At 39.7% G+C, this 17,729-nt stretch overlaps 1 protein-coding gene across 5 annotated transcripts in view; it reads right to left on the bottom strand.

Annotated features, from left to right (window-relative positions):
* Window positions 1-17,729, bottom strand: part of ADAMTSL1 (ADAMTS like 1) — an 878,957-nt gene that overhangs the window by 309,580 nt on the left and 551,648 nt on the right. For all 5 annotated transcript variants that reach the window (XM_044386899.3, XM_044386900.3, XM_057313473.1 and 2 more), the window contains one exon: window positions 14,287-14,332. In XM_044386899.3, the coding sequence (XP_044242834.3) occupies window positions 14,287-14,332 (46 nt within the window). The remainder of the gene's footprint in view (window positions 1-14,286; window positions 14,333-17,729) is intronic.

Genomic DNA, 17,729 nt, shown 5'->3' with positions numbered 1-17,729 from the left:
TGTGTGTTTTGTTTTTTCTCTTCAGCACTTATACCACAATTCTAGTCTGAGGACTCTTGTCCTCAGAATTTCCTTTCTGGAATATTCGAAATGTCATGTCCCCCATTCTCTTCTTTGGAAGTTCCTATTACATGTATGTAGACAGTGAGCATTTTACTTGTTCTCTATCCTTTATAGGCTCTGTTATATCCAGGTATCTGGAATTTTGAGCTGTATTTTGGGTAAATTTTTAATTGCTGTCTTCAAATTCATTAGTTCTCTCTTTGTGTCCACTAGGTAATTTATTTCATCTAATGAGATTTTTGTTTCAATTACAAGATTCTTTTATTGTAAAATTTCTAATAGGTAATTTTCTTTGTTCATCAATCTATTACTTCATCTTTGCCTCGTTTCCCCTCTCATTTACTATTTATTTTCAATGGTTATTTTTTTTTCCCAATGTGTTTCTTTTAAACACATACAGTCAATTCTCATTATTCATGGTGGTTATTTTCTATCAAGTCACCATAAACACTGAATTAGAAAATACTATCACTGCTCACAGTTCCAATGAGTCTCTGCTCATACTTTGGCCAACCAACCAATACATAATCTTGTTTTACGTGTGTTTCTGTTTAAAGACACCTTATTTAATATCTACTGATTCATTAACATTGAACTCATAGCCAAGAGCATTATAATTCATGCCTGAACAAAGCTTATGTAACACACATTTTCTCCATAAGGCACATCACAGCCTTCTTGTGCTTACAAATACCAGACTGCACCTCAGCACTATGCTTGGGGGTCATTTTAAAAATCACCATTAAAAAGCATAAAAATGTAAAAAATCTGCATTATGTAGATTGTGAAAAGGACACTTGTTTATACGAGGAGAGCTGAAACAAGAACGCAAGAACGCACCACCTCAGCTGGGAATGTGCTGGCTGGACAACTGAAATTTTTTGCCACTTTGCACATGTTTGCAAATGACAGGGATAAATTTTTAGAGAAATGGTGAATTCATGATTATTGGAATCCACAAATAACAAGGATCAGCTGTATCAATTTTAAAGTCTTTGTCAAACTGTTTCATTTGTCAAATTTTATCTGGGGCGAATATTAATTTTGTTGACTTTCTTGATATATTTGCTGTGTTTTGAAATTTTTTGAAATTTTGAAATTTTGGAAATTTGAAATATCTGTAGACTTATTTTCAATGGAAAGAGTTTGCTTGTCTTTTTTTTCTCTTTGTCCCCATCTGCTCTAAAAGTTTTGTGATTATCTCCATGTGGTTCATACAGCTCCCAGTTCAGAATCAGATTGCTATGCTGGAATTTTAGGTTTTATTTATTTTATTTTATTTTTTTAATTTTATCTATTCACTTAGGAGACAGAGAGACTGAGAGAGCACAAGCAGGGGGAGAGGCAGAGGGAGAGGGAGAAGCAGGTCCCCTGCTGAGCTGGGAGCCTGGTGTGGGGCTGGATCCCAGGACCCAGAATTCATGACCTGAGCAGAAGGCAGATGCTTAACCATCTCAGCCACCCAGGCGCCCCTGGAATTTTTAATTTTAATTCATAACAAGAAAATTGCAAATCCAGTCACAGGGCCAAAGCGTCCTTTGGTAGTTTCAGTCCATGATGTTTACCAGCCTCTCTAGACTCACCGTTTCAGATAAAGCTCTCAACCCCGCAAAACATCCTTATTTAAAACCAAACAAAACCAAACTTCAGCTTCTGTCCACACAAAGAGCCCATTCAGGCTTCTGACATGAAACTCTCTACCTGGTTTAGGCTCTCCTTCTCCCGTACAAGTAAATTTAGCCCTGGCTATCCCTTGGGAGTTAAGCTGGGGCTAATCTTTGCTTACTTCTAGTTATGAAGCCCAAAAGCCTGTGGCCGTCAGCACTGCCCACCATCTTGCATGTATGCTACATTTTTGGTCCATGGACATTTTCGTCTTGCTTTTGAACCTGGCTGTGTCATTGGTTTTGTCATTTTATAATTTACCTGACATTGCTGCTTGTTTGGAAACAGAGGGAATACCAGATTGATCTGGAATTCTCTTAGCTATTTCCTTACACTTTTCTTTCACATCTTATTCTGCATGGGATTTTAAATATTTGTATTTTTGGCTTTCTTGCCTTCCTGCCGCCAGTTTCAAAACATTTGAGAGTAGATTGTCTTGAACAAATCTTTTTGTTGTCATTTGCTCCTAGCATAATGCCACGTACAGAGTCAATATCTAAAGTTGACGGAAGTCATAGGAAAGCACACATCAGCTTATAAGAAACACTCTCTTGCCAATTAGCCTTGTACACAAATATGTATACGATGGATACATTTCTTCCCTAGAAACAATAAGACAGAAACTGGAAGACCTCTTAGGAGGGATATTATAAAGCAGGGAGTTTCATACTCTTATTTTGTTGCAGAGCTATTTTCACCCCCCACCCCAAGGAATCTTACGCAGGATACTAATCAATAAAGCAGGTAAGAGCAGAGTCATTCTGGATGCAATAGGGGTGATGTTCATAGAAACCTGGCTGCTTAGCCTTCACCACCCAGCAATGAGGTCAAGGTGGCTCCACAGAAGGTTGTCTGAAAATAGTTTTCTAAACTCTAGTTCTAGAAGGATTGAGATGTTTGTCCAAGCTGTATTTCAGGATCTATAAACATTCAAAGTAAATAATTCCCAGCAGTATTTTATTTTATTTATTTGTTTATTTTTAAGATTTTATTTATTTATTTGATAGAGAGAGAGACAGCCAGCGAGAGAGGGAAACAAGCAGGGGGGAGTGGGAGAGGAAGGAGTAGGCTCCCAGCAGAGGAGCCTGTGCGGGGCTCGATCCCAGAACGCCAGGATCACACCCTGAGCCGAAGGCAGACGCTTAACGACTGAGCCACCCAGGCGCCCCACCCAGCAGTATTTTAAAGGAAGAAAAAGAAAAATTAAAAAGTTATAAATTCCGCTTTGTGAAATGTAGTGATGTATCATTTAAAATCTTCTGTTTGGGGAGGGCAGGAGTTTTGAATGTAATGAATATATTGCTTGGGAAAAGGGGAACGGTGCATTATAGGACATGGGTTTCAAATGAGCTCTGAAGCTCATTTGCTTGGCAAAGATTTGAAGGCAAAGACATCTAAATAATGCTTCCTTCACCCGTCCTTCTGTCATGACCATATTTCACTCAGGACTCAACAGAATTTGAAACCTAAACTAAATACATCCTAAGAGCCATGTGTAGCTTTGCTCATCATAAGATTGTAAAGAGAAAATAGAGCCAAACCTCCAAGATAGCCTCTTCAAATTTCACAATTTCCTCTGCAAGGAGGAGGGTGTTTAAAATGTGGAGAAAAACATGAAGAAAAGATTCCTAGAAGTACATTACAGCACAAAAGTGGGCTAATTAAATAATGGTCTCAGCTCAGAGGGCTCAGCACAAAGGTCTGGGAGTGATCTCTCAGAGGAAAAAGTGTAAGAATTGATGTTGCCTGAGTTTCAACACATCTTGGTGTTAATTGGAAGATTTAATGCTGCTTATCATTTTGAGTCCCATGGAAAGCAGGCTGAGCATAGACAAGTATTTGCACGTTAGCAACCTATGAATGGCAGCTTGTTAATTTCATTCCACAAGGCACTCTGCCAAGGGAAGACCTGCAGGAGTAATTTCTTTCAAAGTCACTGTCAAATCCCCGCTTTGAGCTTCTATCTGGGTCAGCAGAGGCCAGCATGCATTCTGTGTAATTCAGAAACTAGGACTTGAGAGAGTAGGTTTTGAGAAGTAGTGACTCAGTAAATTTGTATCCTCTTGACAGGAGGAGCTCAAAGGAGAGGGAATTTGGGATGTTTTCAGCAAGAATACTTAGATTTGCCTTTTCCGCTGCATTTGAGTTGCATGTTTAAAATCCTCAGCAGTTCATATACTTCTAGCCTTGAAGAATTATAATTGCTACAGTAAACTTATTTGCATATCTCTTTTCCTAAAAAAACCCCTAAGACTGTATGTTGTAAAAATGCTTCAGCCTTAACTTTTTTTGTACCATAGTTTTGTTATTTGCTAAATGAGTCAGTCTAGGTCATTGATACACCCTCTTGCATTATGCTGAGATGAGCATGGGTTTTGGCCTTATACAAACCTAGCAGCACCAGTAGGACCACTAGATAAAGTATTTTATTTCTTCAAATGTCCAGATTTCTTTATCTGTAAAATCAGAATAATACCTCTCAAGGTGGTATGAGAATTAAATGAATTAGTCACTAGCACTCGGCCTGGCACATGGCAAATAACCAAAACAAATGAGTTCCTTTCTAATTCTGATCTTCTGGAGATCTATGACTTTGCCAGGATCCCTTTGAGGCGTCGATCTGTGTTCTAGTCATTTTCAACAGAGATGCCGGCACACACAAGAGAAAGATGCTTGCCTGTGGTCATGGAGCTAGTTGGGAGACAGACTCACACCAGCTATTTTAGTCTGATAAATCCAACACTCTAGGAAATGATAGACAATCCTTCAATCCCCTGCATCAGGTGAATCAATGAGGACGTTTTCTTACCTTCAAAAATCTATCAGGCCAGTCCTAGACCATTAACAAGACACACACCTGCAAAAAGAGTACTGACGTTTTTCCTCAGAGAGTTTCAATATGGCGTCAGTATCATGATGATACTGAAGGAAACGAATCCTGGTTGACCAAGTAGGATTCCTGTTTGTACTAACAGCCTTAAGAAAGCAGTTGCTTGACATTTAACTATCAATCCACAGGAAAAGAACGTAGCTGTTATGTGAGGCACTCTGAGTTCTTATCATTTAGCATTACATGCGTGAACTAGAACACGTGTCTTCAGGGAGGCCAGCTCATATCACTCAAAGGCTATTTACAAGTATTGTCAACACTCCCTCTGACAGTCTCCATGGGATGCTGCTGGCTTAGAATAAATGAACTGTGACCAACTTAGGGGGGCAACTCCCCTATAGCCTTTAAATATATCAGAAGGATGCCAATAAGCAGAAATTAGTCATAACAATACATTTCCTTTTGCATTTTCCCCAATGATTTGGAGTTCTTCATATTATCTTGAGTTAGGGACGAGGGTGAAATCATCCTTAGCTGGGGAATTTAGCTCTTTTGAAGACCATCCCTTACCTGTCTTTGCCAATATCAGGTGGCAGAAGGAATGAAAATTCATTGCGTGTCTCCCATGTGTTACATCATTGCACGGATTTTTGTAAAGGAGTCCGGTGAAGTGGACATGCCTCTTATTTCCACTTCATGATTGAGAAAACTGAGGCTGTGAGCAGTCCGAAGAGCTTGCCCAACCACAAAGGGAGCCACAGCAGAGCTGCCCAGCCCGTGTTCTCTCCATGGCGTCCTGTGCATGTCACGCCCCTCCCAGAGAGTAAAAAGTTGAGGCAGAGGATAAGAAACATATTAAGAGAGCACATTAAGGAGAAAGGAAAAGTACAGAGACATCGGAGGGGTCCAATAAAGACATGTCAGAAAAAGCATTAAAAAGAAAAGAAATGTGTGCAGCAGTCAAAAGAAGGCCTAGGGGAGAAGAAAAGCAGAAGGGCCCAACTCGCCGGGGAGGAAAAATCCCCCAAAACTTGGCTGGCTGCCTGGCAGCAAGCCCTGCAGAGAGATCTACACGCACCAGATTCACCAAATGAAGGAATCTGTGAATCATTAAAAAAATGTTTATTTCTTTATGCCACAAATGATAAAACAGTTAGTCATAAAATATGAGGGCTTTTTATTTTTTTTCCCGGAGTAATTGCTGCAGATATTTTCAACCATTTATTCTAAATGCTCGGTGTTTAACTATTGAAAGAGAAATGATGTGTTCTGAACCAAAATCAACCTCCAGTTATCCACATGGCATGCTGTATATTGCACTTAGAGATTAATTCATTTGCAGGATGGTCAAAGCTTGCTTAGCACTGGTGCTAACAGAGACTGGACAGGGACCTTGTCCGCAGAGAAACCATGCAAGTCCCTTATCACTTCTTGCCCCTAAAAATTATTCTTTGTTACTAATTTCAGTATAAATAGAAAGCATTCTGGACCAAGTCAGAAAAAACAAGATGTTCCTGAAAATGTGTTCCCTAAAGAACATCCTTTTGTTTCAGCAATGGTGATTCTCAATGTTGAAAGGGAAACACACACGTACACACACACACCACAAAGCCCTACAAGTAGTTATGTCGCCATTCGACATCCATTCTAGCTTTGTGGTAAGTTAGACTTGTTGGGGAGGTGGACAGTGATTGGTCCCCTGGGATATGTTCCTGAGAATATACAGCAATTCCAACCAAGCATTTGTCTGGCCAAAGAACGGCCAAGTCATAAAGCTGCCAGAGACCTAACTGTTCAGCCTGTGGAGTGGGCACTGTATAGAAAATCTGTTTTCTGCGGAGCCTGGGTGGTTCAGTCGGTGAAGCGTCAGACTCTTGACTTAGGCTCAGGTCATGATCTCAGGGACCTGAGCTCGAGCCCTGTGTGGGGCTCCCCACTCAGCAGGGAGTCTGCTAGAGATTCTCTCTCACCCTCTGCCCCAGCCCACCCCAACCCCGGGTGCGCTCTCTCTCTCTCAAATAAATAAATCTTTAAAAAAAAGTCTGTTTTCCCGTACTTCATCCAAAGGAAGGGGCATTATAAGCCTGCGGTTCTGCCAGAGATGAGGACTAATACTCTTGTTCCAGAATACCTGCAACCTGTTTATTTGCCAAAATAATCAAGAAACGTTCTTTATGATGTCGCACAGTAAGGCCGACCTTCCAGAATTTAAAGTGATCTAATTTTCACTTTTATAAGTAGTGTATTCGCCTGGAAGGAGTACTTTGCCACAGAAAGGGGGAGTTGAAGAGAGGGACTAAGGGCAACATTACTGAGCATGCTCACTGCTTTTTAGCTAATTCCCCATGTAATCCTCAGAAAAACTGAATTTTTCCCCCAACGTTTCAAAAATAAATAAATAAATAAATATTCAACGACTTTCAAACTACTTTGCCCCAACCTCATTTTCTTTTTTATATTTTTAAATTTATACCTGTAATAGAAGACTATATATGTTCATTGTAAAAAATCTAAAGTACGACAAAAGTATACAGAATAAAAAAAGGAAAGCCCTTCTTAAGTTACTCAAAATCGCTCTCCGCAGGGCATCATCACTATGTTCCGTTTGGTATGTGTCCTTCAAGACCGTGTGGTATGCCACACACCCAGCCATACCTCTAGTTTGGGGATTTTTAAAATCTGACTGAGATCCTATTAAAGACACTACTCCATGACCTGCTTCTTTCACACGTAATATGTCTCGGGAACGCGTGACAGGCTTGGACGTCCAGGTCCGGCTTACTCTCCTTAATGACTGTATGGTCTCCACGGTGTGGACACACCACAGTTTATTTAACCAGACTCCTTGCATTTGTTTCCAATATTTCAACTACCATACACACTGTATTACCAAACAGGTGAGAAAACAGAGATTAAGGAATTTTGTTTCAAAAGCACGTGATGACTAAGTGGCAGCCCACTTAGAGATCACAGTTTTCAGTCCTTCCTGACCATCGGGTTGAAAAATGAAGCTTGTCCTTAGATCACTTTCAGCTCCTGGCCACACATCTTGATGTCCCCTCAGAGACGGCCATTACAAGGCTAACTGCACATGGGTAAAGAGAGGAGAGGCTGGCCCCAATTTTGTTATATTAACTTACAATTGAAGTCCTAATAAAGTTACTTGGGAGAGACGTGCTGTCAGAGTTTAAAATGAGAGTGCTTTCTTTCTCAAGGAAGATTAGAGTATAAGGAAAATTCCTGCTGGATGGGTTATTAAGGAGGGAATCATGAATGGACCCAGTAGGAAGCACGGTTCTTAGGTCCAGTGCTCCCGAATCTAGTCAGCCTTGTGGAGGACCACTCTGGAAGCCCAGGGCACCCTCTGGAAGCCCCCGGGAGTAGGGGGAGGCTTTGAATATTTATTAGGAAGAAATCAACATTCTTTCCTTCAGAATTTCTTTCTCAGGTAAGAAACGTGTTACTTGAGGTTAAGAGAACCTTCCATTGGGTTTCATGTATTTCAGTCTGAGACTGACTGGCTCTGGGCCTAGGAGAAGAGAATTGCACAGAAAGCCGTGATTAGAGCAATCCCCTTCCTGTCAGCCTTCTGGTCCTCTTGCAAACAATGACCATCGTACTCAGTCAGAGGCGACGAATGCCCCTTACGGAATGACACTTAGGGGTATATGTTCAGACTCCCCAGCACAGATAAATACCTCTTTCCCTACACCATACCTGGTACCATACTTCAAAAAATGACCTACCAGCACCTCGAGAAGCTGGGTTAGTTCATGACCCCCCTTCACACATATTAATGGGGCCCCAAGATCATGTCAGAGAGAATTTTCTGACCACTCCATACACAGCAGCTTCCCCCATGTCAGTCTTTATGCCATTCCTTCTTGATTTCCTTCAGAATCGTTCACTCTGAAATCGTCATACTTCTCTATTTGTTTATAACCTGCTTTCTCTCACTAGGGAGTAAGTTTCATGAGAACAGGGGCTTACCTTTCTCTGTACCTATGACACTCCAGTGCCTAGAAAAAGTGCCTGGGACACAGTAGGTCACAGCAAAAATTGTTCAACGAATTCCATTTCCATTTTTTTATAACACTTTCTCTCATTGTAGCTTGGAAAAATTCCTATCATTTTGAAAGGCTCCACTCAAATGTTATCTTATTTAGCATTTCATTCATTCATTCATTCATTCACTCATCATATGTGTTGAATCCCTACCATATGATAGAGGTTGTTAAGCTTCGTCTGTTCATAGCCCCTACTGCATCTCAGTAATTTTTTATGGCACCCCAGGCCAAAAGAAATACTTAACAGTTCCATTGATTAAGTCGTTAGGTCCAAACAACTCAAGAGGTATTTGCAACTTAACGACTTAGTAGCTGTTTGAAAAAAAATACATACTTGAAAGAAAAATTAGCTTTTATTTCATTCATAAATAACCAGGTTTACTTACTCATGGTAAGTCTGTACCTGTTGAGTACTGCGAAACTTCTAAATGCATGAAATTGGATCGGACAATGCCACCCTCATCTTTGGCCCCATGTTGATTTTCTCACAGTACTTCTTTCTTTCTCTTTCTTTCTTTCTTTCTTTCTTTCTTTCTTTCTTTCTTTCTTTCTTTCTTCTTTCTCTCTTTCTCTCTTTCTCTCTTTCTTTCTCTTTTAAGATTTTATTTATTTATTTTGGCAGAGAGAGAGGGAGAGAACACAAGCAGGGGGAGGGTCAGGCAGAGGGAGAGGGAGAAGCAGACTCCCCAAGGAGCAGGGAGCCCAATGTGGGGTTCGATCCAGGACCCTGAGATCATGACCTGAGCTGAAGGCAGACGCTTAACTGACTGAGCCACCAAGGTTCCCCTCACAGTACTTGCTTTCAATCAAAGCTTCAGGAGAACTGCGTTTGGGGCTTATTCACCAACTTCGCAAAGATGTCACAGGAAGGAACACAGCACGATCTAGTAGTTTGCATAGTGCCCCACACTTGTCGAGCATCACTGTGGTTCCTTTGAATATTTAAAATATCCCAGGGCAGCCCTGCCAGGTGGCTGTGTTCCCTGACACACCGTGTCAGAAGCTGTTGTTAGACACTTTGTGCTAGACACTGGGTATACGCTGGTAAGAAAACCAGACATGGACCTTCTGTGACCCCTTAGACAGGAATCCCTGCCTACTCACCTCTGGAAGAGTTCTAGAAGAGAGGCAGAAATGTGGCTTTCCAACTTCACTCTTACAGATTTTTTTTTTTTTTAAAGAGTAGTAAAGGGTGGGAGTGGAGCAATAAAACCTTGATAAAGAACTTGAGCACCATCAGCTACGTTGCTCTTTGTGGTCACTGTCTCCTAAACGTCAACTCTTGTGAAGATTAAGGATGGTGACAAAGAAACAGTTTATAAGTAGCATGGTATTAGTCCAAACACCTTGAAAATCCACTTAAAATGCCTACTTAAGATGAAGGGGCCCAGATTTGAGGTCTAACTTGAATAAGCATGAAGATGTGACCTAAGGAAACCTTTTCGAGGGGCCCAGGGAAGCTCTGAGACCTAAATGACCTACTTGAGTGGTTTACTAGTTGACACCTATTGTTTCTCCCAATAGTATCCTTAGTTTTTCCTTCCAGAGAGACAGGATCCTGCCACTTTCCTACAGAGGAGCAGGGACTGGGAAATGGGAAAGTTTGGATGCACTATGTCCTTAGAAATGAAAATAGTTTACTTGGACCAGCTAGAAATAGTAGAAGAAGGTAGCATGGGGGCGCCTGGGTGGCTCGGTCGGTTAAGCATCTGCCTTTAGCTCAGGTCATGATCCCAGGGTCCTGGGATCAAGCCCCGCCTTGGGCTCCCTGTTCAGTGTGGAGTCTGATTCTCCCTCTCCTTCTGCCCCTCCCCCTGCTCATGCTCTCTCTCTCTCTCTCAAATAAATAAATAAAATCTTGAAAGAAAAAAGAAGGTAGCATGACTTTGAGAACTAGGCAAACATCATGGGAACTTTCTTTATTGATACACCCTATCTGTAGAGTGATTGACAAGAAAACCATAAAAGTATGTGAACTGCCTTTTCAGGCAACGCAGAAAAATTAGAAAAATGAGATGCTGTCTCCTCCTCAGCACCTACAAGGAACAGAAAAAGGGGGTGAATCTGTGGAGAAGTGGTTCAAAAGAGCCTCAGGAAACTGTCAGGGATTAAGGACTGACCCTAGAGGCTTAGCTAACAAGAGACCCTTGAGTTTTTCCAAAACAAGTATTTAAAAGGGGAATATTTAACTGAATTGCCCTGAACTTCTTAGTTTGAGAAACTGGAATGTGATTATGAAAAGATTCTTTCTTATGAGATTTTTCGTTTGTTTGCTTGGCAATGTTGCTTCTGTCATGGCCAAATGCCAGAAAAAAAAAAAAGCTTCAAATGATTTGAAGACTTTAGATTCTCATAAAAAACTCAGGGTCAGTTTGATTCTACAAGCTGTAAAGAGTTGGCTCAGGTAACACTATGGGTTTAAAATAAAATTAGGTCAGAGTCTTAGCCTACATCTGTCCATGAAAGTGCTCGTAATGATAGCAAGTAAATCGTGGGCTGTTTCTGAAGAGCTTTAAGGAAGGGGTAGGCAGACATCTGCTCATGATGCTTTAGGCATTCATCTACTTCGGAGAGTTTGGACCCTTTCCACTATTTTAAAAGCTCTAAAGAACCAGAATGGACATTATGGAGATTCTTAAATAACATCACTGTAGTTAAAAAAAAATAACCCTGATATAGAAGATATCACTACATTAAAAGGGATAGTAAAGAAAACCAATGAGCTAAATAAAGTGGATTTCCACTAAACATTTTTTATGCTGTTTCTAAAACAAACGGTCAATACCATTTTTTCAAAATTCAAGAACTACGGATTTGATTCTTCTAACCAACCTACGTGGCACCCAGTGTCCTCAGTGGAAAAAAAGAAATGAACAGGGCAAAATTTTCCACTGAACAATAAATAACTCTGACTCCCAATGCTCCTGCCTTCTAGTTGTGTGAACTCTCCCTGGTTAGGGGTTAAAAATATACATACTTTTCATTCATCTTGGTCTCTCTCCGCCCATCTCATCTGTACTCTGGCCCTGGGTCACCTCTAATGCCAGTTTTCTCTATTCCTGCCCCAGTGCATCACTGTACCACTGGACTAAGTCCTAACACCCTTCTGACCTCGTTTTCTGTCAGATCAAGTTTTTTGGCCTCAGCTGAACCCCCTCTTTGCCACCCAACAATTTCCCATTTTGCCTTGCTGGCTTCCACTTGATTCCCCCAGTGGCTGCTGCAGGTCTTCATGCTCACTTCTTCAAGTTCAACTCACTTCTTCACTTTCAACAGGTGACAGAGAAAACTCTACAGGGAAGCTTGAGCTGTGTGTATCCTGAACAGCCTCAACTTTTCTTCAAAATCTTTCTAGTTTCTAATCCTTCCTCTCTCAATTTGCCTCTATTTTCTCAGAGTGAAGCCTATGGCCTTTTCCTTTACCAAGATTCCTCTTCTTGTCACCCACGGTCTCCTGTGGCACCTGGGGCATTAAGTATCCCCTCACCTCCTCATATCATCCATCTCTCCTTCTAGATCAACTTATCTCTCAAGGTTTACTCATTGCAAACAAACCAATTACCCACCTACCTTTATGTGACTAAACAGATGATGAGATACCTTTGTTAACACTTAATGAGAATAGCTTATACTCATCAACTCCATTTTCTCATTGATATTCTTTTTTACCCGCTATGATCTTGACTTTGTTCCTAGTACACTATAGAAACCATTGCCCAGCAGGCTTGTTTTTCAGTGTTCAACCTATTGGCAACATTTATCCTACTGAACACCTTTAGGAATTCTTATTTCTTCTACTACTTCTTTCATGATGACTTTTGTGGTTTACCTTGGCATTCTTGTTCTCTTCCTATCTGAATCGAGACATTCACCAAAGTTCTGAGCTTCTCTCCTCTTATGATTCTACATGCTCTCCCTAAGGAACTGCTTCCCAATCTTCAAATTTTATACATCTTATTTGTGTTTCTATGGCTCATGCCTTGATCCCTTTCCTGAGATCAAATCCCCATTGCATAGTGGAATATACCATCTGCAAGTCCAGCCTGCATGTCAAACTCAGTAGTGTCCTTTAATCAATTTGTCATTTCCCTCTCCCAAACATTCTACCAATGTTTCTAGTTTTGATAATGGTATCCACCATTCTTTCAGAAGCCTGAGTATTCATCTACATTCAGCCAATTTCTATCATGTGCTTAGTATGTGTGAGCCAACAGCATGGGGGGATAAAGGGGAGAACGTGATGCATGAGGCTCCTATCATCATGGAATTTACATTCTAGAGTGGGAAAACAGAAAGCAAACAAGTAATCAAAGAATATAAATTTTGGTAGAGATTAGTGCTACGAAGAAAGTCAAAGTGCTGTAAAGGAAGCAAGATTGACTGCTGTGAGAGATGGGATTGGGCAGTGGGACAAGCACATCAGATAAGGTGAACAAGAGGCGGTGGCATTTGAGATGACCGAAATAAGGAAAATGCCAACCATGTAGACAGTGAGGAAAGAGTCATTCTAACAGAGGATGGGCCAGTGCGAGAGCTCTAAATATGTCTCCACATCTCTGTTTCCTTTATTCTCACTTCAACTCATCATTCTAATTTAAATTGCTTGTTAGTTCTTACAAAGTGACCTTAATTTTTATCTCTCTTGCATTTATTTCCTTCTGGGTTAAGCCCTGATTGTATTTAGCTCCCCATCCATTTCCTGTTCCAGAGCATCTCTCAAATCGTTACAGAACTAATCTTCCTGAAGCGAAAGAAACTACAATATCATCCTCTTGCTCCAAAGCCTCTAGTGAATTAGTGGCAGCTTGGAAGACTAACATTCAAATCTGTTCAAGGTGTAACTTCAAAATAATCTTCCAATCCTTTTTCTTCCATACTGCTAGGCACAATCCTATCCAAATTCATATGCAGGGCACACCTTAAACATTTCTGCATCCAAAGTTGTCCATTGTGTCCCTTTTACTTGGACTGACTGTCACCCCCTCACACTCATTGTGGATTAGTCACAGTCCTCCTGGTCCTCTAGGCCCCATCGAAAACCCTTTTTCCTTGAAGACCCTTCAGATGTCTCTCCATTTTTAGCCCACAAAGAATTTTATCCCTTTCTTAGAGCATTTGTCATACTTTGTGCTAGGATGTGGTTATGTGCACATCTATCTTCTCTCTCTGCATCTCTTACTTTATCACAGATGTTTCCAGACAGTGACCACATGTTATTTTTCCTTGTACTAGTGTAGCACCTCACACATAGTTGGCATGGAATAGTATTTGTTGAATGAATGAATGAATGAATGAATTTGTCAAATCCGAGTTTGATTAACTCATATTTATTTCACAAGACCCCAGTGGTTTCCCTTTTATCATTTCTCTTATTGGTTCTCAAGAGACTTAGATATGAAAAGTCAGAAAGCAGAGAAGTACGGAACAGAGTCTCTAGTGTGAAATAGTCTAGTTAGTTTCTATCTGGCCAACGGGTTGCAAGTTTATATTGAGGAACATTAAATATATCTATTTTTTAAGGTTGCGTCATCACTATAGGGTGAGATACATAACCCTTACTGAAACACTCATTGACTTTTCGCTCAGGATACATAAAACTGCCCAGAATGATTCAGTTCTTTAAGAAATACGCGACTGCCATCACAGAAGCGCAATACTTACCACATTACTGCATGTTCTGTATCGGATATTTCTTCCCTCACAGCTCCTACGTGACAAAGAGAAAAACAAACTCATTACTACCTGTGAAAGGCTCAAAACTTAAACTATCTACTTATAAAAAAACAAGTTTCTCTTAATACGAATAAGAACCTTCCTTTTCTTCTGAGTAACACCGTTCTTTGAGAAGTTCCTATCAAATACTAAACAGCAGATCTCAAGAAGTTGTGCATGGAAACGGATTTCTCCATGAGGGTGGAAACTAAGCATTCATTTTGCTTCCCAAAATTTTCACAGTAAGTACTTACAGTTGGTGCTTATTTAACCAAATAAATATTAATGCAAGGTTTTCCGAAAATGAATCCTGTCTTCCTAATTATTTCTGGTATAAGACTGAAGAGATATTTCATTGAAAACAATGTAGATCTGGCATACGGTAAAAATGGGCCTTAAGACTCAACATGTCTTAAAATTACACATCTAAGGACATGAAAACTCATAGTTATTAAAGAATTCTTTTTACTTCTAAAATGCACACTCATTGTAGAGGTTTTGGGAAAGAACGATTACAAAAATGACATCTCCCAGAGTTGCCTCATTGAAGAATAATCACTATTATTTTGATTGTATTGATTTCTTCTCTGTGTAGAGGAAATTGCAATACCTATACCATTTTGTAGTTTGGGTTTTGTTTTTTTTTTCCACTTAAACATTTTTGGAAGCATTTTTCCACACTGTTAAATAACTTTAAAGACATAGCTTTGAGAGCTACATAATATTCCTTTAAATGAGATAACATAATTTGTGTACTCGTTCTTCCATGACTTGTCATTTAAGTAATTTCCAATTAGGGGTTTGATAAATGATATTGTGATAAACTATGTTCATGTGTCTGTTTTATCTAAGTTTCTGACTATGGCTATAGGATAGATAAAGTTCTAGAAGGGGAATTACTGGACTAAAGGGAATGAACTTTTATAAGGCTCTTGATAAATATTGCCAAATCACATAAAAGTTGTACCGTTCCATACTCCCATCAGCACCACGTGGGAGTTTACATTTTCCTGAATTTCTGTGAACAAAAACCATTTTTTTGATTCAATTTCAATGATGACATTTAAAACCAGGACAGCAGTACTCTGTTCTTTGCAAAATAAGTCATACCTTTTACAAAACAAGTAAAAATATAATAGAAAATGCTGAGAGAATGATTATACTAATAACTAATAATTAGGAAATCCCAGGTAAATTTCTAAGTTTTTATATGTGTTATTTATATGTATTAACATAGAATGCAATTAATAATTAATTATTTATATGTATTAATTTATTTAATCTCTTCAAGAACCCTGGGAGATAGGGTACTATTATTACACCCATTTTGCAGATAAGAAAACTAAAGCTCAGGGATGTTAAGTAACTTGCCCAAATCCCACAAGCATTAAGTAGCAGAGCTGAGATTTGAAGCCAGTCCATCGAGCTTCAGAGCTTACACTCATAATCATGATGATTTACCACCACCTAATTTACTTGTTTGTTCAGCAAATGTCCATTGAGCTCCTATTATGTGCTGGGCAATGCATTTACTTCTGGGAATACAAAGAAGAATGATATGATTTGTCCTTGGTATTAAGAAAACCACTCATGTCCTTATAATTCCATGTAGGAAAAGCTAGATAGTACTTGTATTAGGTCTTGAGGATGTTATCAAAAAGAGAGTATCATCTGAAAACATAATTGCACAAAAGCTGTCTTAAAGAAATAGAAAGGTCCCAGGCCTGAAGACTTGACTGTGACCAGTTTGACAATATTAACACACATGAACAACAGAAGGTGGGAAAGGAAAGGGAGGGCTGGCCAGGCATTGCGATCATAGAAAAGAAGAGAATGATGGAGTTATATCCTTCTCAGTGCCCAACCCAGCAATGTCCCAGGCAAAAGACCAATGAACTTCACGTCCTCCAGGTCCCATAGGCAAGGCTGTTGCCATCACGATATAGATGCCTCATGCTAATTTAGCTAATGCCAACGAATGTTCTGTTCGTCCCAGAAATACCCCTTGTTATGATGCCATGTTGACCAAGCAACTGCCTAGAGTGGTCTGGTTTCTCAGGACTGCTGAGAGGCAGACTAGGCTTGTCATGCTGATGTGGGTATTTTGGTCCATGTGGTAGTGCTATTTTTCATTGTAAGTTAATAAATAATCTATCATTCTAGTTTGAAACGTCAATCTCATGGACCAAGTCATTGTGAGTCCACCTCCAAGAAAAGGATCTGTTCTTGCTATGATTGTTGAAAAATACCAGACTTCTGAGTCTAAAAAGATGGTAACTAGGTTCCAGTTGATGGTGAATTTGCAAGATAATCAATTCTACAACCTAGAAGTCTCAGGTGGCCTGCCATTTAGACACTGGTCTTGGCTGAATGTGATAAGTTTTTCAGCTTTAAAATTCTGAGTACATAGGTGACATGGTGTAATGGTTCAGAGTACCCACTGTGAAATCATCACCCTCTTTCTGAAATTTCAGTCTCTTCTGAAGTTTCAATATCTCAGTTTTATTATCTGTAAAATGGGATATTATTACTTATTTCCTCGGATTATCATGGAGATAAACTTGAGTTAATATTTGTGAAGCACTTCCAACAGTACCTGGCACACAGTAAGCATTATGTAGACATTTGATAAATTAATTGCATAATAGCTATAAAATAAAATAGATACTGAAAGAAGGTTAAGAATATGTAGAGAAGAAACCACAGGCAAAGGCATAGAAGTATGAAAAGGTATGGCTTGGTTTTGCTGGAGTTTGGGGTTTATGTGGGGAACTGTAGATGAGAGAAATACCTTCTAATTTTGAACTTGGCAATAAACAAAAGGGAACCACCAAATGTTTTAAAACCAAGGAGACACAATGACTTCTTGCTTTAAAAAAGTGAACTCTGGTGTTAATCATTAAGACCTTAAGGCTCTATGCTTTTCACCTTCTTTTATTTTCTTTTCCTAGCCTTATCCCCCTGAAAGGAGTAATGAAAACAATTCGAAATTAGGAGTTTGAAGATGTAGGTACTAGACTCTGCTCTTCTCCTTGCATAAGCCTGTTGCCCTCTCGGGGTCTTACCCTCCTTATCCGTCTAATGTACGTTGGGACGGCGGGGCACCAAGTTGTGATCGCTAACTGAGATAATTTACAAAAGCTCTGTTCCAATGCCAAGGTGTTATTATCAAGATATCATTTACCAAAAATCAAACCAAAACAAGCAGAAAAATACCTGCTTCATTAACTCAAATGAGCCTTTCCCCATATATTTCCAACCACAAACACACATTTTAAAAGCATCTTTGTAAAATAGGAGATGTAAGCACATAATATAAAAGACTAATTTAAATCCTTCTTATTTAGCAAAAACAAAAACAAACACAAAACAAGGAGAAACACTTGCTGCAA

This window comes from Ursus arctos, unplaced genomic scaffold (assembly GCF_023065955.2).
Source record: "Ursus arctos isolate Adak ecotype North America unplaced genomic scaffold, UrsArc2.0 scaffold_18, whole genome shotgun sequence".
In the NCBI taxonomy this organism is placed as follows: Eukaryota; Metazoa; Chordata; class Mammalia; order Carnivora; family Ursidae; genus Ursus; species Ursus arctos.
The sequence above is the reverse complement of the archived record's forward strand: the minus strand, read 5'-3'. Positions and strand labels throughout refer to the sequence as shown.